Source organism: Halictus rubicundus, unplaced genomic scaffold (genome assembly GCF_050948215.1).
Source record: "Halictus rubicundus isolate RS-2024b unplaced genomic scaffold, iyHalRubi1_principal scaffold0056, whole genome shotgun sequence".
Classification (NCBI taxonomy): Eukaryota; Metazoa; Arthropoda; class Insecta; order Hymenoptera; family Halictidae; genus Halictus; species Halictus rubicundus.
This window is the reverse complement of record NW_027488597.1, coordinates 563019-589326: the sequence shown is the minus strand read 5'-3', so window position 1 is coordinate 589326 and position 26308 is coordinate 563019. Positions and strand designations below refer to the sequence as shown.

Genomic DNA, 26308 nt, shown 5'->3' with positions numbered 1-26308 from the left:
AGGATAGAGGATAGGATAGGATAGAGGATAGGATAGGAGAGGATAGAGGATAGGATAGGATATAGGATTGGATAGGATACAGGAAAGGATAGGATTGATGATAGATGATAGGATAGGATAGAGGATAGGATAGGATGGAGGATAGGATAGGATAGAAGATAGGATAGGATAGAGGATAGGATGGAGGATAGGATAGAGGATAGGATAGACGATAGGATAGAGGATAGGATAGACGATAGGATAGGATAGAGGATAGGATAGGATAGAGGATAGGACAGGATAGAGGATAGGATAGGATAGAGGATAGGATAGGATAGAGGATAGGATTGGATACAGGATATTATAGGGGATTTGATAGGATAGAGGATAGGATAGGATAGAAGATAGGATAGGATAGAGGATAGGATAGGACAGAGGATAGGATAGAGGATAGGATAGGATAGAGGATTGGATAGGATACAGGATAGGATAGGATTGATGATAGATGATAGGATAGGATAGAGGATTGGATAGGATACAGGATAGAATAGGATAGAGGATAGGATAGGTGACTTGATAGGATAGAGGATAGGATAGGATAGAAGACAGGATAGGATAGAGGATAGGATAGGATAGAGGATAGGATAGGATAGAGGATAGGATAGGATAGAGGAAAGGATAGGATTGAGGATAGATGATAGGATAGGATAGAGGATAGGATGGGATAGACGATAGGATAGGATAGAGGATATGATAGGATAGAGGATAGGATAGGATAGGATAGAGGATAGGATAGGATAGGATAGAGGATAGGATAGGATAGGATAGAGGATTGGATAGGATGCAGGAAAGGATAGGATAGGATAGAGGATAGGATAGGATAGGATAGAGGATAGGATAGGATAGAGGATTGGATAGGATGCAAGAAAGGATAGGATTGATGATAGATGATAGGATAGGATAGAGGATTCGATAGGATACAGGATAGGATAGGATAGAGGATAGGATAGGGGATTTGATAGGATAGAGGATAGGATAGGATAGAGGACAGGATAGGATAGAAGATTGGATAGGATACAGGAAAGGATAGGATAGAGGATAGGATAGGGGATTTGATAGGATAGAGGATAGGATAGGATAGAAGACAGGATAGGATAGAGGATAGGATAGGATACAGGATAGGATAGGATAGAGGATAGGATATGATAGAGGATAGGATAGGATAGAGGATAGGAAAGGACAGAGCATAGGATAGGGGATTTGACAGGATAGAGGATAGGATAGGATAGAAGATAGGATAGGATAGAGGATAGGATATTATAGAGGATAGGATAGGATAGAGGATAGGATAGGATAGAGGATAGGATAGACGATAGGATAGGATAGAGGATAGTATAGGATAGAGGATAGGATAGGATAGGATGGAGGATAGGATAGGATAGGATAGAGGATAGGATAGGATAGGATAGAGGATAGGATAGGATAGAGGATTGGATAGGATACAGGAAAGGATAGGATAGGATAGAGGATAGGATATGATAGAGGATAGGATATTATAGAGGATAGGATAGACGATAGGATAGGATAGAGGATAGGATAGGATAGAGGATAGGATAGGATAGGATAGAGGATAGGATAGGTTAGAGGATAGGATAGACGATAGTATAGGATAGAGGATAGGATAGGATAGAGGATAGGATAGACGATAGGATAGGATAGAGGATAGGATAGGATAGAGGATAGGATAGGATAGAGGACAGGATAGGATAGAGGATTGGATAGGATACAGGAAAGGATATGATTGATGATAGATTATAGGATGGGGTAGAGGATTGGATAGGATACAGGATAGGATAGGACAGAGGATAGGATAGGGGATTTGATAGGATAGAGGATAGGATAGGATAGAAGACAGGATGGGATAGAGGATAGGATAGGATAGAGGATAGGATAGGATAGAGGATAGGATATGATAGAGGATAGGATAGGATAGGATAGAGGATAGGATAGGGTAGAGGATTGGATAGGATAGAGGATAGGATAGGATGGAGGATAGGATAGGAGAGGATAGAGGATAGGATAGGATATAGGATTGGATAGGATACAGGAAAGGATATGATTGATGATAGATTATAGGATGGGGTAGAGGATTGGATAGGATACAGGATAGGATAGGACAGAGGATAGGATAGGGGATTTGATAGGATAGAGGATAGGATAGGATAGAAGACAGGATGGGATAGAGGATAGGATAGGATAGAGGATAGGATAGGATAGAGGATAGGATATGATAGAGGATAGGATAGGATAGGATAGAGGATAGGATAGGGTAGAGGATAGGATAGACGATAGTATAAGATAGAGGATAGGATAGGATAGAGGATAGGATAGGATAGAGGATAGGATAGGATAGAGGATAGGATAGACGATAGGATAGGATAGGATAGAGGATAGGATAGGATAGAGGATAGGATAGGATAGAGGATAGGATAGGATAGAGGATAGGATAGGATAGAGGATAGGATAGGATAGAGGATAGGATAGGATAGAGGATAGGATAGGATAGAGGATAGGATAGGATAGGATAGAGGATAGGATAGGATAGAGGATAGGATAGGATAGAGGATAGGATAGGATAGAGGATAGGATAGGATAGAGGATAGGATAGGATAGAGGATAGGATAGGATAGAGGATAGGATAGGATAGAGGATAGGATAGGATAGAGGATAGGATAGGATAGGATAGAGGATTGGATAGGATAGAGGATAGGATAGGATAGGATAGAGGATAGGATAGGATAGGATAGGATAGAGGATAGGATAGGATAGAGGATTGGATAGGATACAGGATAGGATAGGATAGAGGATAGGATAGGGGATTTGATAGGATAGAGGATAGGATAGGATAGAAGACAGGATAGGATAGAGGATAGGATAGGATAGAGGATAGGATAGGATAGAGGAGAGGATAGGATAGAGGATAGGATAGGATAGAGGATAGGATAGACGATAGGATAGGATAGAGGATAGGATAGGATACAGGAAAGGATAGGATTGATGATAGATGATAGGATAGGATAGAGGATTGGATAGGATAGAGGATAGGATAGACGATAGGATAGGATAGAGGATAGGATAGGATAGAGGATATGATAGACGATAGGATAGGATAGAGGATAGGATAGGATAGACGATAGGATAGGATAGAGGATAGGATAGGATAGAAGACAGGATAGGATAGAGGATAGGATAGGATAGAGGATAGGATAGGATAGAGGATAGGATAGGATAGAGGATAGGATAGGATAGATGATAGGATAGGATAGAGGATAGGATAGGATAGAGGATAGGATAGAATAGAGGATAGGATAGGATAGAGGATAGGATAGGATAGAAGACATTATAGGATAGAGGATTGGATAGGATACAGGAAAGGATAGGATTGAGGATAGATGATAGGATAGGATAGAGGATAGGATAGGATAGAGGATAGGATAGACGATAGGATAGGATAGAGGATAGTATAGGATAGAGGATAGGATAGGATAGGATAGAGGATGGGATAGGATAGAGGATAGGATAGGATAGGATAGAGGATAGGATAGGATAGGATAGAGGATAGGATAGGATAGAGGATTGGATAGGATACAGGAAAGGATAGGATTGATGATAGATGAGAGGATAGGATAGAGGATTGGATAGGATACAGGATAGGATAGGATAGAGGATAGGATAGGGGATTTAATAGGATAGAGGACAGGATAGGATAGAAGACAGGATAGGATAGAGGATAGGATAGGATAGAGGATAGGATAGGAGAGGATAGAGGATAGGATAGGATATAGGATTGGATAGGATACAGGAAAGGATAGGATTGATGATAGATTATAGGATAGGATAGAGGATTGGATAGGATACAGGATAGGATAGGATAGAGGATAGGATAGGGGATTTAATAGGATAGAGGATAGGATAGGATAGAAGACAGGATAGGATAGAGGATAGGATAGGATAGAGGATAGGATAGGAGAGGATAGAGGATAGGATAGGATATAGGATTGGATAGGATACAGGAAAGGATAGGATTGATGATAGATTATAGGATAGGATAGAGGATTGGATAGGATACAGGATAGGATAGGATAGAGGATAGGATAGGGGATTTGATAGGATAGAGGATAGGATAGGATAGAAGACAGGATAGGATAGAGGATGGGATAGGATACAGGAAAGGATAGGATTGAGGATAGATGATAGGATAGGATAGAGGATAGGATAGGATAGAGGATAGGATAGGATAGAGGATAGGATAGACGATATGATAGGATAGAGGATAGTATAGGATAGAGGATAGGATAGGATAGGATAGAGGATAGGATAGGATAGAGGATAGGATAGGATAGAGAATAGGATAGGATAGGGTAGAGGATAGGATAGACGATGGTATAGGATAGAGGATATTATAGACGATAGGATAGGATAGAGGATAGGATAGGATAGAGGATAGGATAGACGATAGGATAGGATAGAGGATAGGATAGGATAGACGATAGGATACGATAGGGGATATTATAGGGGATTTGATAGGATAGAGGATAGGATAGGATAGAAGATAGGATTGGATAGAGGATAGGATAAGACAGAGGATAGGATAGGATAGAGGATAGGATAGACGATAGGATAGGATAGAGGATAGGATAGGATAGAGGATAGGATAGGATAGAGGATAGGATAGGATAGAGGATAGGATATGATAGAGGATAGGATAGGATAGAGGATAGGAAAGGACAGAGGATAGGATAGGGGATTTGATAGGATAGAGGATAGGATAGGATAGAAGATAGGATAGGATAGAGGATATGATATTATAGAGGATAGGATAGGATAGAGGATAGGATAGGGTAGAGGATAGGATAGACGATAGTATAGGATAGAGGATAGGATAGGATAGAGTATAGGATAGGATAGAGGACACGATAGGGGATTTGATAGGATAGAGGATAGGATAGACGATAGGATAGGATAGAGGATAATATAGGATAGAGGATAGGATAGACGATAGGATAGGATAGAGGATAAGATAGGATAGAGGATAGGATAGGATAGAGGATAGGATAGGATAGAGGATAGGATAGCATAGGATAGAGGATAGGATAGGATAGAGGATTGGATAGGATACAGGAAAGGATAGGATTGATGATAGATGAGAGGATAGGATAGAGGATTGGATAGGATACAGGATAGGATAGGATAGAGGATAGGATAGGGGATTTAATAGGATAGAGGATAGGATAGGATAGAAGACAGGATAGGATAGAGGATAGGATAGGATAGAGGATAGAATAGGAGAGGATAGAGGATAGGATAGGATATAGGATTGGATAGGATACAGGAAAGGATAGGATTGATGATAGATTATAGGATAGGATAGAGGATTGGATAGGATACAGGATAGGATAGGATAGAGGATAGGATAGGGGATTTAATAGGATAGAGGATAGGATAGGATAGAAGACAGGATAGGATAGAGGATAGGATAGGATAGAGGATAGGATAGGAGAGGATAGAGGATAGGATAGGATATAGGATTGGATAGGATACAGGAAAGGATAGGATTGATGATAGATTATAGGATAGGATAGAGGATTGGATAGGATACAGGATAGGATAGGGGATTTGATAGGATAGAGGATAGGATAGGATAGAAGACAGGATAGGATAGAGGATTGGATAGGATACAGGAAAGGATAGGATTGAGGATAGATGATAGGATAGGATAGAGGATAGGATAGGATAGAGGATAGGATAGGATAGAGGATAGGATAGACGATAGGATAGGATAGAGGATAGTATAGGATAGAGGATAGGATAGGATAGGATACAGGATAGGATAGGATAGAGGATAGGATAGGATAGAGAATAGGATAGGATAGGGTAGAGGATAGGATAGACGATGGTATAGGATAGAGGATATTATAGACGATAGGATAGGATAGAGGATAGGATAGGATAGAGGATAGGATAGACGATAGGATAGGATAGAGGATAGGATAGGATAGACGATAGGATACGATAGGGGATATTATAGGGGATTTGATAGGATAGAGGATAGGATAGGATAGAAGATAGGATTGGATAGAGGATAGGATAAGACAGAGGATAGGATAGGATAGAGGATAGGATAGACGATAGGATAGGATAGAGGATAGGATACGATAGAGGATAGGATAGGATAGAGGATAGGATAGGATAGAGGATAGGATATGATAGAGGATAGGATAGGATAGAGGATAGGAAAGGACAGAGGATAGGATAGGGGATTTGATAGGATAGAGGATAGGATAGGATAGAAGATAGGATAGGATAGAGGATATGATATTATAGAGGATAGGATAGGATAGAGGATAGGATAGGGTAGAGGATAGGATAGACGATAGTATAGGATAGAGGATAGGATAGGATAGAGTATAGGATAGGATAGAGGACACGATAGGGGATTTGATAGGATAGAGGATAGGATAGACGATAGGATAGGATAGAGGATAATATAGGATAGAGGATAGGATAGACGATAGGATAGGATAGAGGATAAGATAGGATAGAGGATAGGATAGGATAGAGGATAGGATAGGATAGAGGATAGGATAGCATAGGATAGAGGATAGGATAGGATACAGGAAAGGATAGGATTGAGGATAGATGATAGGATAGGATAGAGGATAGGATAGGATAGAGGATAGGATAGGATAGAGGATAGGATAGACTATAGGATAGGATAGAGGATAGGATAGGATAGGATAGAGGATAGGATAGGATAGAGGATAGGATAGGATAGAGGATAGGATAGGATAGAGGATAGGATAGGATAGAGGATAGGATAGTATAGGATAGGATAGAGGATAGGATAGGATAGAGGATTGGATAGGATACAGGAAAGGATAGGATTGATGATAGATGATAGGATAGGATAGAGGATTGGATAGGATAGACGATAGGATAGGATAGAGGATAGGATAGGATAGAGGATAGGATAGGATAGAGGATTGAATAGGATAGAGGATAGGATAGGATAGGATAGAGGATAGGATAGGATAGAGGATTGGATAGGATACAGGAAAGGATAGGATTGAGGATAGATGATAGGATAGAATAGAAGATAGGATAGGATAGAGGATAGGATAGGATAGAGGATAGGATAGACTATAGGATAGGATAGAGGATAGGATAGGATAGAGGATAGGATAGGATAGAGGATAGGATAGGATAGAGGATAGGATAGGATAGAGGATTGGATAGGATAGAGGATAGGATAGAGGATAGGATAGGATAGGATAGAGGATAGAGGATAGGATAGGATAGATGATTGGATAGGATACAGGAAAGGATAGGATTGATGATAGATGATAGGATAGGATAGAGGATAGGATAGGATAGAGGATAGGATAGGATAGAGGATAGGATAGACAATAGGATAGGATAGAGGATAGGATAGGATAGAGGATAGGATAGGATAGAAGATAGGATAGGATAGAGGATAGGATAGGATAGAGGATAGGATAGGATAGAGGATAGGATAGGATAGGATATAGAATAGGATAGGATAGGATAGAGGATAGGATAGGATAGACGATTGGATAGGATACAGGAAAGGATAGGATTGATGATAGATGATAGAATAGGATAGAGGATTGGATAGGATACAGGATAGGATAGGATAGAGGATAGGATAGGATAGAGGATAGGATAGGATAGAGGATAGGATAGGATAGAGGATAGGATAGGATAGAGGATAGGATAGTATAGGATAGGATAGAGGATTGGATAGGATACAGGAAAGGATTCCGTCGAGAAAACCAGGGCCATGTGGTTTCTCCGCTCGGCCCGGTTGGCGGCGCCTCCCCAGTGCTGGATCTGCGTGGGGGAGGGGATGGTCAAGGTCGGGTCCCAGATGCGGTACCTGGGACTCGAGCTTGACGGCCGGTGGCGTTTTGACCGCCACCTTGAGTCGCTGGCGCCCCGGGCGGAGAGGGCGACCGCTGCGCTCGGTCGCCTTCTCCCGAATCTCGGGGGACCCTGTGGACGGGTGCGTCGTCTGTTCGCGGTGGTGGTGCGAGTTTTGGTCCTGTACGGAGCCCCTGTGTGGGCGCGCGATGTCTTGGCTAGGGGGCGCAGTGGCGGCACACGGTCGCTGCTGCGTCGCATCGAGCGCAGGCTGGCCATAGGCATCGTGCGGGGGTACCGCACCATTTCATACGCGACGGCGATGGTGATGTCGGGGCTGATCCCCCTCGAGCTGGAGGCCCGCGTGTTGGCGGATGTGCATACGCACTCCAGGGAACTCCGGCTCCGGGGGGTGGCCCCGGATCAGGCGCGGCTCATGGTGGATGAGCTCAGGCGACATGCTCGGCGGCACGCAGCCCGGGAGTGGCGCGATAGCCTTCCCGGGACGAGGGAGGGCGAGAGGCGGGCCGTTCGGGCCATCCTCCCGGTGTTCGATCAATGGAACAGGGGATGGATGGGGCATAGGGTCTCCTACCGTGTGACGCAGGTGATGAGCGGGCACGGGTGCTTCGGCGACTACCTGTGTCGCATCGGGAGGGAGACAGAGGAGGCGTGTCACCACTGCGGCGAGCCGCGGGACACGGCGCAACACACTCTGGAGGAGTGTCCGGCATGGGGGGGAGAGCGCCGTGCCCTGCGGCGCGCGGTGGGCCACGACCTCTCGCTCCCGGCTGTCGTCGCTGCGGCAGCCGGTGGCGAGGAGGCGTGGAGGGGGTTCGCTTCCTTCTGCGAGCGGGTTATGCTGCGGAAGGAGGCTGCGGAACGGGATCGGGAGCGTAATCACGATCCCGGCCGAAGGGGGGGAGGCGCCGCAGGGTACGCCCCGGGGGCGTACCCCCGTTGCGACGCCTCTGACGCGAGCGGGGACGCCCTTGATGATCTCGAGGCGGGGGATCGGATATCCCCTTACACTCGGTCACCAACGGCGTCCCCGGAGGCCGCCGGGCATCTCGGGCGGGGGCTCGGATGCTCATCGGGCGGCCTAACAGGGGGGGAAGGCGCCACGTCGTCCGTTGCGCGGTGCCTTCGGATAGAGTAGGTACGGGAGGGGGCCGCGTCCCCCCCCTGGGTGGTATGCTAAGGCGGGGGCACACCGGATTGACATGCGCGCGCAGAGCACGGGTGCCCCCAGGAGTCTAGGGACGGACGGGGAGGAGTTAGTGGGTATACTCGGCGTTGCACCAACCAGCCGAGGAGTCCCACATAACCCGGACCACCCCCCCCCCCCCCCGGGGGGGTTCGGGTATCCGTAACGAGATTACCTCCTCGAAAAAAAAAAAAAAAAAAAAAATAGGATACAGGAAAGGATAGGATTGAGGATAGATGATAGGATAGGATAGAGGATTGGATAGGATAGAGGATAGGATAGGATAGAGTATAGGATAGGATAGGATAGAGGATAGGATAGGATAGAGGATTGGATAGGATACAGGAAAGGATAGGATTGATGATAGATGATAGGATAGGATAGAGGATTGGATAGGATAAAGGATAGGATAGGATAGAGGATAGGATAGGGGATTTGATAGGATAGAGGATAGGATAGGATAGAAGATAGGATAGGATAGAGAATAGGATAGGATAGAGGATAGGATAGGATAGAAGATAGGATAGGATAGAGGATAGGATAGGATAGAGGATAGGATAGGATAGAGGATAGGATAGGATAGGATAGAGGATAGAGGATAGAGGATAGAGGATAGAGGATAGGATAGGATAGATGATTGGATAGGATTGATGATAGATGATAGGATAGGATAGAGGATAGGATAGGATAGAGGATAGGATAGACGATAGGATAGGATAGGATAGAGGATAGGATAGGATAGAAGATAGGATAGGATAGAGGATAGGATAGGATAGAGGATAGGATAGGATAGGATAGAGAATAGGATAGGATAGGATAGAGGATAGGATAGGATAGAGGATTGGATAGGATACAGGAAAGGATAGGATTGATGACAGATGATAGAATAGGATAGAGGATTGGATAGGATACAGGATAGGATAGGATAGAGGATAGGATAGGATAGAGGATAGGATAGGATAGAGGATAGTATAGAGGATAGGATAGAGGATAGGATAGGATAGAGGATTGGATACGATAGGGGATTGAGGATAGGATAGCATACAGGATAGGATAGCATAGAGGACAGGATAGGATAGAGGATAGGATAGGATAGAGGATTGGATAGGATACAGGAAAGGATAGGATTGAGGATAGATGATAGGATAGGATAGAGGATAGGATAGGATAGAGGATGGGGACCGAGGGGATATGGGCTTAGTAGTGGTGACTCGGATCCACTACTAGGTATGCCACAGTGGTGGCGGTCATATCCCTAAAATCCTCTACGCTCCACCTCCTCGTGGTGGTCCCTGGGAACACACATAGTTGTGTGTGGCTAACGGAGCGAGGGGTATTCCGCGGAAAGTAGTCCCAATGATGTATGAGGCGATGCCTGCGGGATCTTCGGATCCTGGCAGGGCCTCCCTTGCCGGCAAGGCTCACACGGAGGGATAAAAAACCGCGGAATGGGTCCTGCGATAACGACCGGGGAGGTCGCCGCAGGGCCCTTGCCGTAAACCGGTGGTCATGTTTTACCGGAACGGTGGTCTTGCCTTAATCGGCCGGGCCGCGAGGATGATAACCTCTATAAAAATCCCTAATGCCCTAAGCTTAGGTGCGCGGTGAGAGGGTACGCCCTGGCTACAGGGCGCGGCTGGTGGGGTACATCAGCCACTAGCGCACCATCTCTGGATACCTGGCGAACTCCAGTTGAAATTAGCCTTACCCGGGCAAGGAGGCTCTGCCCGGGCGGACGTGTTTTTTCCTGCCAATCTCGTGGGACCAGATATGGAATCGTATAATAAAAACCTTGATGTTGTGGGGGAGGCTGCCGATACGGCAGCAGCTGCGGCGGGGGAAGAGACGGCAGCGGTCACTGACGGGGAGGGGATGGCAACGATTACTGCCGGGGAGGACGCGGTCGTGGTCATCGCGGACGAGGACTCGGATGAGGATGAAACAATCATCTCCATCTCGAGCTCCGTCGGCTCGATCGTGACGCGCGGGGGCGCGGAGAAGCGGGGCGCGACATCTGGGGTCTCTGACCCCAAGCGTGCCCGGTTAGAGGGGGGGCAGCACACCCGCGGCGGGTCGGTGTCGCGGACGGACCCCGGGGAGGGCTCGTCGGGGACGCCCATCATGGATCTGGCCCTCGGCGGCCGCGCCGAGAGGAGTCAGAAGAGGAGGGTCGGTGACCTCATCGAGCTGGGTGGGAGGATGCCGACAGCGCAGCTAGTAGGGGAGGTGGAGGAGGCGATGTTGAGGGTGGAGAGAGTCTCCACCGTCTCAAAGGGCCTCAAGGGGGACCTGGCTAAAGACTTGCGGGATTGTTCTGCAGTCGCCAGGGCCCACTGCACCACCTTGATGCAGCGGTGCTTTACCGGGATGGCGTGGCAGGGGAGCCAGGAGGTGGCCCGTCTCCGCGAGCAGAACGCGGCCCTCGCGAAGGAGGCGGGTGACCTCCGGTCGAGGCTCCGGTCAATGGAGGCCGGGCGGCGGGCGAACACCGACAGCGGTCGCCGGGCGGGACATGCGCCAATAGGGGAAGCGCCCCCCGCCTCCTCGACAGCGGGGGTCCGTACGCGGGGGACGGAGGCGATGGGGTCGTCGGGGGAGGGAGTGGGAGTTTTGGACTCCGAAGCCCTGCTTCTCCGGGTCGGCGCGCTGATAACGGCCAGGAACCGGGAGCTAGAGGCCCGGATGGAGGAGCGGTTCCGGACGATTCTGGCCGGGTTGGCCCCGGCCCTCCGGGCGGAGGGTAAATCGGCGCGCGAGGCGACGCCGGTGGCTTCTCTGCCGGCGACGTCTGTCACCAAGGGGACTGGACCGGTGGTCGTGTCCAACGTGAGGGTGGTGCCCCCCGTTGTCATTCCGCCACCGGTCGTCCCGGCCTCGTGGATGGAGGTGACGAGCAAGGCGGCGAAGAGGGCCAAGAAGAAGATGGCCGCGGAGGAGGCTGCGGCGAGAGCAGCCGCGGCCGAGGCAGCTGCCGCCGCTTCACGGCTGCAGGCTGCGAGGGAGCCGAGGGCGGCGGGCGGCGCACGAGTGCAGGGCGGCGCGAGCGCGGCGAAGCCCGCCGCCGGGAGGGACGGTGGCCTGGGACGCACCCCCAGAACGGGAGCAGTGGCCATCACCATCCCCGAGAGCTGCAAGCTCACTTATTCGGAGGTGATGGCCAGGGCAAAAGAGAGGGTGGACCTCAAGGCTATCGGGATCGAGTCGGGGGTGCTTCCCAGGCGGTCGAAAACCGGCGGGATCCTCCTGGAGGTCAGGGGCACGGGGTGCCAGGAGAAGGCACGGGCCCTCTCCGGGAGGATCGCCGAGGCGCTTGGGGGGACCGGGGTTAAGGTCTCCCAGGCGGTCAAGCGCGGCGAGGTGCGCGTGGCGGGCCTGGACGACTCGGTGTCGCCCGGGGACGTAGCGGCGGCGCTGGCGGCGGCGGGGGGGTGTTCCGCGGCGGAGTTCCGGGTCGGCGAGATCCGCAGACCCGCCTCGGAGCAGGCGCTGGGCTCCTGTTGGGCCCAGGGCCCCCTCGCGGCCGTCAAGAAAGTGTTGGCGGGAGGCCGGCTGCTGGTCGGCTGGTCCTCGGCCCGCGTCGAGGCGCTGAGGGAGCGGCCCCTCCAATGCTTCCGTTGTTTGGAGACGGGGCACACGCGGGCGACATGCAAGAGCGCGGTCGACAGAGGCGCGATGTGCTACCGCTGCGGGGCGGCGGAGCACCGGGCTTCGGCCTGTAAGGCCGCCCCCAGGTGTCCGCTCTGCGCGGACCTGGGGAGACCATCGGGCCATAGATTCGGGGCCAAAGCGTGTGCCCCGGCTCCCAAGAGGGGCCGCGCGGCGACGAAAGAGAAGGGCGCGTCTGGGGCTGCATCCGCGCAGCGGCCGCAGACGGCGCCGGGGGCCCGGACCTCCCAGGGAGGGGACTCTGCAGAGCCCATGTTAGAGTAGGTACTTTTAATCCTACTCCGGTTCTGCAGGCGAACCTCAACCACTCGCGCGCGGCACAGGACCTGTTTGTCCAAGCCGTGCGCGAGTGGGGGGCTGGGCTGGCAGTTACGGCGGAGCCGTACGCAATCCCCGAACACCCCTTCTGGGTGGGGGACGAGATCGGCTCCGTAGTAATAGTGGCGGGAAGCCGCCCCGGGTCCCCGTCGGTCTCCCTTCTGGAGCGGGGCGAGGGATTCGTGGCGGTGCAATGGGGGGACATCGCGGTTGTCGGGATCTACATCTCGCCGAGCTGTGGCCTCGATCAATTTCGGGGGTTCCTGGGCGGGCTGAACAGCTGCATCGCGCGGTGCAGCGCCCGCCCGGTTCTCGTTTTGGGAGACTTCAATGCCCACGCGGTATCGTGGGGGAGTCCCAGGACGACCACTAGGGGTAGCGAGGTGTTAACCTGGGCGGCCGGCCTGGATCTCCGGTTGATTAACCGGGGATCCACGCCGACGTGCGTGCGTCCGCAGGGGGTCTCGATTGTCGACCTGACATGGGGGACTCCCTCGGCCGTGCGCCGGGTGTCGGGATGGAGGGTGGCCGAGGAGATAGAGATTGCGTCAGACCATACGCCCATCGTCATGGACGTGTGGCCCACCCTCCACGCGCGGGATTCCCGGCCGGGCCGGGGGGACCGACGGCCGCGATGGGCCTTGAAGCGGCTGGACGCGGACGCGTTCGGGGCCGCGGTAGCCGCGGCGACATGGACGGGGCCGGCCCTGTCCGAGCTGGCGCCTGCGCAAGGGGCGAGGCGGCTGCGGGAGGTAATGACGGCGGTGTGCGACACCGCCATGCCCCGCAGCCGGTTCGCCCCCAGGAGGGCGGCGTACTGGTGGTCCGCCGGCATTGCGGAGCTCCGGCGTGCCTGCAATGCCGCGCGGCGTCGGTACGGCCGAGCGCGTAGGAGGCGCGACGACGAGGAGGCGACGGCGAGGCTCGGCGGGGAGTACCGAGCCGCGCTCGGGGTTCTCCGCAGGGCTATCGCGCGGGCCAAGGCCGACGCGTGGTCGGAGCTCGTCGGCACGGTGGACTCCGATCCATGGGGGCGCCCGTACAAGCTTGTCATGAACAAGCTGCGCGCGTGGGCGCCTCCGGTGACGGAGTCGATGGACCCCCACCTGCTCGAGGGAGTGGTGGCGTCCCTCTTCCCGCGAGAGGGGGGACAACTGCGCCGCTCCCATTGGGAACAGGAGCCTCTCTCCTGGTCCGCAGAGTGGGAGGTGTCGGCCGGCGAGCTGGGTGAGGCGATGGCCAGGGCGCGGCGGGTGGGCCGCAAGGCCCCGGGCCCGGACGGGGTGCCGGGCCGCGCGTTGGTCTTGGCCCTGGAGGGGGGACTCGCCGCCGAACTCCGGCAGCTGTATAACGGCTGTCTGAGGGAGGGGGTGTTCCCCACGGAGTGGAAGTCGGGCAGGTTGGTCCTCCTTCCGAAGGGGGGCAAGTCCCGGGACTCGCCCTCAGGGTACCGGCCAATTTGTCTGCTGGACGAGGCGGGGAAGTTGTTCGAGCGCGTACTCGTTGGACGCCTCGTCCGGCACCTGTCGGCGGGAGGGGTCCCCGATCTGAGCGGGGTTCAATTCGGCTTCCGGGAGGGTCTCTCCACCGTCGACGCTATTCGGCGGGTGAGGGCTCTCTCGGAGGCCTGTACGAGGGGGGCGGAGTTGCGTTGGCGATATCCTTGGATATCGCTAACGCGTTCAACACCGTCCCCTGGGATCGGATAATGGAGGCCCTGGTCTTCCACCGGGTGCCTCTGTATCTCAGAAGGGTGATTGGGAGCTATCTCTCCGACAGGGGTATAGAGTATCCCGGCCGGTACGGGATGGTGCGCAGGGGCGTCGTGCGCGGGGTTCCGCAGGGCTCGGTGTTGGGCCCGTTGCTGTGGAATCTTGCGTACGATCGCGTCCTGCGGGAGGAGATGCCTCCCGGGGTCAGCCTGACGTGTTACGCCGACGACACGCTGGTATTGGCCACCGGGAGGTATGCGAAGGAGGCCATCTGCCTGGCGGAGCGCGGCGCGTGGCGCGCGGTGCGCGCGATCCGGTCGCTGGGCCTAGAGGTGTCCGTCGAGAAAACCAGGGCCATGTGGTTTCTCCGCTCGGCCCGGTTGGCGGCGCCTCCCCAGTGCTGGATCTGCGTGGGGGAGGGGATGGTCAAGGTCGGGTCCCAGATGCGGTACCTGGGACTCGAGCTTGACGGCCGGTGGCGTTTTGACCGCCACCTTGAGTCGCTGGCGCCCCGGGCGGAGAGGGCGACCGCTGCGCTCGGTCGCCTTCTCCCGAATCTCGGGGGACCCTGTGGACGGGTGCGTCGTCTGTTCGCGGTGGTGGTGCGAGTTTTGGTCCTGTACGGAGCCCCTGTGTGGGCGCGCGATGTCTTGGCTAGGGGGCGCAGTGGCGGCACACGGTCGCTGCTGCGTCGCATCGAGCGCAGGCTGGCCATAGGCATCGTGCGGGGGTACCGCACCATTTCATACGCGACGGCGATGGTGATGTCGGGGCTGATCCCCCTCGAGCTGGAGGCCCGCGTGTTGGCGGATGTGCATACGCACTCCAGGGAACTCCGGCTCCGGGGGGTGGCCCCGGATCAGGCGCGGCTCATGGTGGATGAGCTCAGGCGACATGCTCGGCGGCACGCAGCCCGGGAGTGGCGCGATAGCCTTCCCGGGACGAGGGAGGGCGAGAGGCGGGCCGTTCGGGCCATCCTCCCGGTGTTCGATCAATGGAACAGGGGATGGATGGGGCATAGGGTCTCCTACCGTGTGACGCAGGTGATGAGCGGGCACGGGTGCTTCGGCGACTACCTGTGTCGCATCGGGAGGGAGACCGAGGAGGCGTGTCACCACTGCGGCGAGCCGCGGGACACGGCGCAACACACTCTGGAGGAGTGTCCGGCATGGGGGGGAGAGCGCCGTGCCCTGCGGCGCGCGGTGGGCCACGACCTCTCGCTCCCGGCTGTCGTCGCTGCGGCAGCCGGTGGCGAGGAGGCGTGGAGGGGGTTCGCTTCCTTCTGCGAGCGGGTTATGCTGCGGAAGGAGGCTGCGGAACGGGATCGGGAGCGTAATCACGATCCCGGCCGAAGGGGGGGGAGGCGGCGCAGGGTACGCCCCGGGGGCGTGCCCCCGTTGCGACGCCTCTGACGCGAGCGGGGACGCCCTTGATGATCTCGAGGCGGGGGATCGGATATCCCCTTACACTCGGTCACCAACGGCGTCCCCGGAGGCCGCCGGGCATCTCGAGCGGGGGCTCGGATGCTCATCGGGCGGCCTAACAGGGGGGAAGGCGCCACGTCGTCCGTTGCGTGGTGCCTACGGATAGAGTAGGTACGGGAGGGGGCCGCGTCCCCCCCTGGGTGGTATGCTAAGGCGGGGGCACACCGGATTGACATGCGCGCGCAGAGCACGGGTGCCCCCAGGAGTCTAGGGACGGACGGGGAGGAGTTAGTGGGTATACTCGGCGTTGCACCAACCAGCCGAGGAGTCCCACATAACCCGGACCACCCCCCCCCCCCGGGGGGGTTCGGGTATCCGTAACGAGATTACCTCCTCGAAAAAAAAAAAAAAAAAAAAAAAATAGGATAGAGGATAGGATAGGGTAGAGGTTAGAATAGGATAGAGGATAGGATAGGATAGAGGATATAATAGGATTGAGGAAAGGATAGGATAGAGGATAGGATAGGATAGAGGATAGAGTAGGATAGAGGATAGGATAGGATAGATGATAGGATTGGATAGAGGATCGGATAGAGGATAGGGTAGGATAGAGGATATTATAGGATAGAGGATAGGATAGGATAGAGGATAGGATAGGATAGAGGGTAGGATAGGATAAAGGATAGGATAGGATAGAGGATAGGATAGGATAGAGGATAGGATAGGATAGAGGATAGGATAGGATAGAGGATAGGATAGGATAGAGGTTAGGATAGGATAGAAGATAGGATAGGATAGAGGATAGGATAAGATAGAGGATAGGATAGAGGATAGGATAAGATAGAGGATAGGATAGAGGATAGGATAGAGGATAGGATATGATAGAGGATAGGATAGGATAGAGGAAAGGATAGGATAGAGGATAGGATAGGTAATTGGATAGGATAGAGGATAGGATAAGGTAGAGGATAGTATAGGATAGAGGATAGGATAGGATAGAGGATAGGATAGGATAGAGGATAGGATAGGAAAAAGGATAGGATAGGATAGGATACAGGATAGGATAGGATAGGATAGAGGATAGGATAGGATAGAGGATAGGATTGGATAGAGGATAGGATAGAGGATAAGATAGAGGATAGGATAGAGGAAGACGTTCGTAGGACATTCAAGACGTCTTTAAGACGTCTGAATGTCCATCGACAGACGTCTTTAAGACGTCTTTAAGACGTCTCTGTGCTATCTGGGATAACGCTATTTCCGAGCGCTTCAAGTACCTACAACTCGAAACTTCAAACTGTTATATCTCATCATGGAAGTATCTGACAAAAAAATGTTTCAGACAAAATTGACTTGTTTTTTCCGGTAGAATCTAAATATGTAACATTTTATAGGGGGTTCCATTTAAAATTATAAAGGTACCTCCCCTCCCCCATTAAAAGGGAAGGGAGGCCACTTCACGTTTATGTAGTCAGAAAGGCCCTTCAGTTCCATGCAATTTAAGACTAAGAACTTTAAAATCGATGGCATAGTTTTCGAGATATTGAGCTGTTCAGAGTTATGTGGGCCACCATGTATTTTGTAACTGAATTTGAAAAAGAAATTAAATTGAAATTTACTATATATTTTCATGTATATTTCATTTAAACAACATAAATGTTAGCTTTAAAGAATCATGTAAAATATGAATTAATATTAATTGTGAAATTCGAAAGAGTTAAGAATTAATTAATCAATAATTATGTAGTTGATCGTTTTTTGCGTCGCTGACCAGGATTTCTTGCAGTAGTATATATACAGTAATAAAGTTTTTCGCAAATATCTCTAAAACTGACCTTTATACATAACATTTAACAATCATCGAAATCGGTGAAGTGTAACTTACTGTACATATATACACTTACTACAATTAAATCTGTCCTAGCCAATTGTAACATTATATTGCAGTTGTGCTATATATACATGTATAAAGCCAGTCAAATTGTGGGACGATAGGGCTACCGGCGAACTACCCACATAAAAAAAAAACAGCAACGTGCCAGGGGGTAACACCTCAATGGGTGGTAATGGAAGATTACCCATTATATTTGTATCAGGGAGCAAAATGGTACTGAGAATAACAGTTTCCAACTCTTATATTGATCGGTTCTGTTTAAAACAGTTATGAAGAACCGAAATATTTAGTCTTGAAAAAGACATCGATGTCTTAAAGATTTTTAATAAGACCTCTGAAATGAAACGTCTCGAAAAAGACGTTTTATTTTAGACGTAAAAATGACGACTCCAAAAAGACGTCTTAAAGACGTCTGAAATAAGACGTCGTTTTTACGTCTGAAATAAGACGCCTTAAAGACGCCTTTTCCAGACGTAAGACTTTCAGACGTAAAATGGACGTAAAACAGACGTCTTTAAGACGTCGCGTGCTATCTGGGATGGAATTATACGCGCTTGAGTCCTTTGCTTATTCGTGAAGAAATAAAATGTACTTTAAATTAAATGTTCAAAATGTCCTCCACGGGCTTGTAAACATTTATTTACTCGAAACATCAAAGTTGTTCTAACACTTTTTAACATTTCGGGAGTCACTGAAGCGCAAGCGTCATGTATTCTTTGTTTCATATCCTCTTTTGTCGTCGGTGGTTCAAACATAACTTTGTCCTTTACATATCCCCATAAGAAAAAATCTAATGGTGTTAGATCGGGGGATCGAGGAGGCCATTGACGAGGTCCCCCACGATCTATCCATTTGTTCCCAAATTTTTCGTTCAAAAATTGCCTGGTGATGATTGCAAAATGTGGAGGAGCGCCGTCTTGTTGGAACCACATTTCTCTTCTAACGTGCAGTGGCACATCTTCCAAAAGCGCAGGCAAATGATTTTTTAAGAAATCACAATAACTTGCAGATGTTACAGTTTCTTGAAAAAAATAAGGTCCAATCACAAAATCTCCTATTAGGCCACACCAAACATTTAAAGACCATCGATGTTGAAAGGGAACACATCGCATCCAATTTGGGTTTTCCACGGCCCAATAATGCAGATTATGTCTATTTACATGCCCTGAATTCATAAAAGTGGCCTCATCGGAAAAAAGTATTATGCACAAAAAGTCATTTTCCACAACACCCTGCAGCCACTCACAAAATCTTACGCGGTGATCGTAATCTGCTATCGAAAGCTCTTGTGATAAAACCATGTGATATGGATGATACTTTTGCCGTTTCAAAATTCGTTGAATTGATGAACGACTAATATGTGATGTTTGTGCAAGTGTGCGTTGACTAATATGAGGATTTAATGTAATTGCAGCAAGAATACTGGCACTATTATTTTCATTAGTGACAGCTTTAGGTTTATTGCGAGTTTTTTTACACAATTCACCGTGCTCGCGAAGCCGCTTTTCTAAATTATGAAATGTTGCATGACATTTTTTGATCCCATAACGTTCAAAAAACACCTAACGTTAATAACATATTCACTTCTGTGTCAAAAGTAGCCATAATCACAATGTTACTGCTTGAATAACAGCTCTAAACTGAAAACATTTTCATAGATAAGTGAGTCAAACTCAAGAATTGTAAATATTGTTGTTTGTGTTTCTTCATGAATAAGCAAAGGACTCAAGCGCGTATAATTCCATAACGCTATTTCCGAGCGCTTCAAGTACCTGCAACTCGAAACTTCAAACTGTTAGATCTCATCATGGAAGTATCTGACAAAAAAATGTTTCAGACAAAATTGACTTGTTTTTTCCGGTAGAATCTAAATATGTAACATTTTATAGGGGGTTCCATTTAAAATTATAAAGGTACCTCCCCTCCCCCGTTAAAGGGGAAGGGAGGCCACTTCACGTTTATGTAGTCAGAAAGGCCCTTCAGTTCCATGCAATTTAAGACTAAGAACTTTAAAATCGATGGCATAGTTTTCGAGATATTGAGCTGTTCAGAGTTATGTGGGCCACCCTGTTTAATACAATAATAAGTATATGTTCGGGAACCCGGGACGAGAATTTTTGGGGAGTGGACTGTATGGGAAATCGGATCGGGTACGAACACAGGAGGGAGCTCGGAATTGCCAAGGAGTGAAAATGTGAAGGAAGGAACGGGAGAGAACGGCCAAGAGAGCGAAGGAAAGATAGAAAGATTCACTAGGCACGTGTGTAACGTTATATACACTCTTTAATTTGAACACACTCGCGTAAACTACAATCGTGAGGGCGTGGTGCGATCGCGACGAGATGGAAATCGGATGCCGAGAAGCAGCGCCGAAACGGAAAGACCAACGATGGGCGCGAGCGGGTGTGTATCGAGACGTGTCGAGAACGAATTCGCACACTTCTCAACGGCGACGGTAATGAGGCGATCGCTGGTGATTCCCATCGATTACGTGATCGCGTATCGGCTGCGCGCGATTCCGAGAAACGCCGAAAACAAAAGGCGTCGCGCACATGTGATTCGCAGGATCGAGTTGACATGGTAGACGTGGCCCGGGGCGCTCCCCAGGGCCGTAGCGCGGGGTCTCGAACAGACTTAAAATTAACTTATTTCTACGTTTAATCCTAAACAGTATATATTTATATAACTATATGTATATGTAATAACTGCCGCGTATTATATCCTTCTGTAACATATAAAAAGTAAACTATTAAAATACAGACTAAAAATAACAGATATTTAGTAATTTAGTAGGATCATATTCGGAAATTCACCATCTGCTCCTCCGTATTTCCGTATCTCGGGTGGGATCTGCAGGGCTTCCGCAAGCATGCTAGTACCAGAGCTGGAAAAAATAATATTTTAAATAGTAAATAGTAAATATTCGTATTTATTTTAAAATATGCGACAAACTTTTTATAAGTTTTTAAAATAGTATTATATTTTATTTGAAGAATCTTAAAAATATTTGGATACTTACTGTCACAACTTTATCAGGTCGGCAAGAAATTCCTCCGCCTCAAATGGCCTCGATGATGGCCTCCGTCTCAAGGATTATGCCATTGACCTCCTCTACGCGGAAGTTGTGAGAGCTGATTTTAGAATTAGAATGAGAATTGGAAATTGGGTTTGAATAAGCGTTTTCGCTCGAATTGGAAATTGAATTGGAATTTGAATTAGAAATAGCAAGGTTTGCGTGAGCCGGCTAGTCCGTTGGTAGGAATACGCCGAGGGAGGTAGTTGTCCCTTCGCCTATTCCTTCTAAAATTACGCGCTTAGATCTATCGACTAATATATCGGGTTTTAATGAGGATAACTTAATAATATTTGTGCAGGCCCCGGTGTGTACAAGGAAGTCTGCCTTAGCCTTCAATTCTGGTATATCTAACTTGACAATTAAAACGTCGTCGCCCGGACGAATGGTTATTCGCGCGACTCTTCGGGTTGGCTTTGCTCCGATCGGATCGTGATCGCGCGAATCGGTTGGCCTGCTTGGCTGTCCTCCCGTCGAGGGTTCGATGCGGACGGGAGGGCTGACCCGTTTCCCGATTGTTCGCGTACTCTATTGTTGTACTCCGTCTTACGGCACTCGTGTATGTCGTGGCCTGGGGTTTTACAATAATTACATAATTTCGCAGGTGCGCGCGATGCTACTCCGTTATCGTCGCGACGCTGTGGCGGTGTATATGTCGTGTCCGTGTCCGGGATACGGGGATGGGTCTGTGATTAATTAGATAGCGGATGATTATCACTGCTTTATTACTACCGCGTACATGTGTTCGTGGAGGGCCTGTGATGTGACTGTCACAAGGTGGGGGGCCCTCTGGCGCTTACTAATATAACTTATCCTAACAGTATATGCGTCTCGATTTGGTCGCGAGCTATTATTGTTTACGGCGGTGTCACGATAAGAATTATACCGATGCGGCTCGGTGGGCCGTTCATCGCGCGGCCGGTTGGCGCGGAGTCGTTGTTTGGGTTCATCACCGGCCCGCTCGAGTAACCGCTTGGGCGATAAGGCGAGGGTGACCGCTGTGGGAGGTACCCATCCCGGCTACTTGTTTGGACATCGCGTCCTGTAAACCGAACTTGTTTATTTCCGAACCGTGCTTTGTCTAGTTCGAATTCCTTGAAGAACGCGATGGCCTCATCGAACACGTCTAATAAGTCATTCCGCATGTGTCGTATTTCTGTGCGGAGTTCGGGTGTCAATCCCCGGATGAAGCTTCTACGCGTGAGGTTATTAATGTTTTCAACGTCTGCGTCACGGTCACAGTCGATGATAGCGGTGCGGAGATCCTTCACTCTACTAATATGTACATGAGGATGTGCTCATTCGATTTCATCGTTATGTTGGTCATTTCTCCACGGTAGTGGTCTACCGTGTGATCCGACCTGAACACATTCTTTAGCCGATTGCAAATGTCGGAAACTGAATTTAGAACTTTATCCTCGACAGCGGAGTACGCGGCGCCTCGAAGCTTGCTAATGATTAATTTGATCAACGTTCTTTCAGCGTTCAGGGGAATCGAGTCACGGGCCCGGTTGCATGCTCGCGTAAATTGAAGTACCGGTAAATTGTTTCCGTCGTAACTGGGTACGGCATCGATCGCGGCTTTGATCAAAACGTTTGCATTTTCACTGTCGTACGCGGCGTCGTTGTCCTGAGAGTGTCGGTCGTGGGAACGATTGTTTCCGAAATGTCGCAACGGATTCGAATCGGCTCGCGGGAGTCTTGGCAAGTTGTCTCCTTCACGTTTAAGGGCCAGTTTTCCTACGTGGCCTTGAGTCGCCACGCTCCAAACAGGAACTAGGAGAAGCTTCCTAGCGATCTTCACGCTACAAACGGCCGCTAGGAGAAGCTCCTGGTGAGCCGACCTGGCGGTGTGTGAGTGTGCCGAGGCACGGCTGTTCGAGCGAAGCTACGGCACGCATCATGCGACCGAATAATGGAAAATGTTGCTCGAAAACGCAAAAGTAGGACCTGCCGGTGGTCAAGCGATCTAGATTTATCCTTCCTCTACCGCTTTTGACCAATGACATGCCCCACCTTTGTATTATAGAGGAATAAATCGTGGCATCCCGGACCCTTGCGATTCTCGTAGGTACACGTACACGCCGACCTGGCGGTGTGTGAGTGTGCCGAGGCACGGCTGTTCGAGCGAAGCTACGGCAGGCATCATGCGACCGAATAATGGAAAATGTTGCTCGAAAACGCAAAAGTAGGACCTGCCGGTGGTCAAGCGATCTAGATTTATCCTTCATCTACCGCTTTTAACCAATGACATGCCCCACCTTTGTATTATAGAGGCAGGAATCGCCGCCTCCCGGACCCTTGCTAGTCTCATCGGTACACGTACACGCCGACTTGGCGGTGTGTGAGTGTGCCGCGACACGGCTGTTCGAACGAAGCTACGGCAGCGCCGTCGTTTACAATGTCGACCTTGCATGCTCAGATCGCCTCTATTGTCAGAGATCATGCGATCGAATCAGAGAGGATACTCGGAAAATGCCACTCGACACTGAATGTGGAAAGTGCACCCAGCTCCCCATACTGGACGAAAATGTTACTATTTAGCTTCTTCTAGTGGCCGTTATAGCGGTACTATCGGTTGTTCAAGGCCACCTGGGAAAACTGGCCCTTAATTGTCTAGGCGAACTGCGCCGCGGACCGTGGCCGCTGATTGTCAGATTGCGTCGCGATCGTCGAATTCCATCGACGTCGTCGCTGCCCTGCTACCCCTTGTGGCAAATTGTGCGCTCGCGCGCTCTTACAGTTGTTTCAAATGTTCGAATGCATCGTTCAAATAATAAGTCGATGTTTGGCCGATGGATGTTCGACACTGCCTCATCCACCTCGGTTTCCTCGCGTAGGAATGCACTGAGTCCCTTCGTGTCTTCGGGGATCGGGCTCAAACATTCTGGTGGAGGTTCTGCGAGTTGGCAGGAGTTCCTGCATCTCACGAACCAGATCTGCCTTTAAAGATGACAGAGGGACCCCTGTCTCCCCCTTGTCGAAAGGTACATTCCCGACCGGAACTTCTCCCTGGAAATCGTTTCATCGTCTTCCATGAAGACGACGCCCAGTAAGGTTCGGTTGTCCTTTCCTTCCGGCAAGACGACGAAGGTGGTCCAATGGCGGCGACCACGAAGCTCTGCTTCCATCCGAGCGGCCTTAACAAAACTTGCGTGTTAGTCCTGCCTAAGCCTAATTTCAACTAATATGTTGAATGTTGGTGCTGTTACGTCCCAGATGGGGCTGTTTATAATTTTCCGGGGATAAGGCGCAGTTTTGAACCTACCTGCGTTCACCGGCTTTGGTTCGGGAGATTGAGGGCTGGTTAAATAAATTGTACTTGAGTTTTTATATAAAAACGAGAAATGCCTGGTTTATTTAGAGGCTAGTTCTGAATCAGCTCATACATGGGTGAATCCTTATAGCGCATAAGCTAGAGCACTTATAACAAATCGCTTAATAAAACGTTTAATTTACCGAGTAGCTGGTAGACGCTAGCAGGTCGTGGTTGTGGGGTTTTGGGCGCTCGCTGCTTGTGGGCGTTGAAGGGGCGCTCGCTGATTGTGGCCGCTGGACGCTGGGGCACACGCGCACACTTTACGCAAGGGTTTTCGAATTTCGGTGACACTGTTTTACTGCCGGCGCGACGCGTGTATGATATAAGGGCCTGTCGACGGAACTGCACAGTAGCACTGGTTTTGAACAGAGTGAATGCTAATTGAAGATTTGGTTTCCTTTTTATAATGTGGGCGGTCCTTTGTTTTCTTGAAGTGCTGATTTAGCGTTTCTGCTTCCCGATCTTCTTGATGTTTCTTGCTTCGTCAGCTGTGTGTTGCCAAGATGAAGTCGTCGTCTTTTCTTATGGTTCGGCGTAATTTGATATTTTCCTCTTTTGCGTCTAATTTGTAATCTGGTCTTCATCTGCGTGTCTTGCAGGAAAATCAGTCGGCGTATCTCTAACCGCGTCGGGTTGTCACGTATATTTTGATCTTATTTATTTTCCCGTGTGATAGTATTAATGGTCCTTGTTTAGGCGTTTATTGGCGAACCGTGCGAACCGCCGGACGTGACAGTGCTATAAGGCGCTAAAACTCAAGGAAAACGTTAAGAATATACATATTTCGCAGAAATCTTAAGGGAATACCAATCCCTAAGTCCCATAAATTCCGAATTCAAGAAAACAAGATCTATTCAAATTAAAACATTGATAAAGAAATAATGAGAAAATACGTGCAAAATTACTTCTTAACCGTTGGAAAGAAAACACGTGGTCCGGGGGTGAACAAGGAACCAGTCTGCGAGGTAAACAGTGAACCCACATCGTAGCGTCCGGAAATATGTTGAATGTTGGTGGCGAATTGGCTATTGAAATCTAATTCTCCATTTTGTCTCGGAGTGTATGTATCGGGTTTATGCGAAATTTTTCGGATTGTTGACCCGTGGAGGTCTTGCCTCTTCTACTACTAATTTCTTCATTTCCAAGGTCCATGGACATTTGAGAAATGATGTTCATTGATTAGATATCGATACGAGAAGGTTCGTTTTTAGACTAAATGTGACTTAATTTTCCGATCCGGGCAACTGTGCGGCGGTATATCTTGGATACTCGGGTAGCCGGGTAAATAAGATACTACCTGTAGCAGGTACACGCGGGATGTATGAACTAGTAGCGGGAGTTTTTCAGGAATATATCGACAATTATTAATTTGCGTCAAAAATGGGGGGGGGGGGGTCTAAATGTATAATCGAACAACATTTTCATATAAAACCTAAAAATTTACATACCTTTATCGAAGAACAGCTTCCGCTTTCGTCACCTAGATGATAGTTTTTAACTCACTTTCACTTCTCACAACTTGAACCGCCGACGGCTTAGGCAAAACTCTTGTCACCGCCGCCTGTGACTGCAATCCCACGTCGACGATTGCATCAGCGATGCGATGCCTGTGCTGCAGTGCTATAGTCAGCACATGCAGACTCTAGAGAGTGATGCACATCACTGGCATATTCACCCCCATGTCCACGTATATGGACCCAAAACTTGTGGCCTTGTTGTCCCACAAGCTGTTTCCGAAATCCGGGATGCAACACCGGATTCCTGGCCTGTATCTG

At 49.8% G+C, this 26308-nt stretch overlaps 1 protein-coding gene across 1 annotated transcript in view; it reads left to right on the top strand.

Moving 5' to 3' along the window:
- LOC143363545 (uncharacterized) overlaps positions 1–24270 on the top strand; it is a 34758-nt gene extending 10488 nt beyond the window's left edge. The window contains exon 2 of the mRNA XM_076804110.1: positions 24055–24270. Within this exon, the coding sequence (XP_076660225.1) occupies positions 24055–24270 (216 nt within the window). The remainder of the gene's footprint in view (positions 1–24054) is intronic.
- Positions 24271–26308: the final 2038 nt, after the last annotated feature.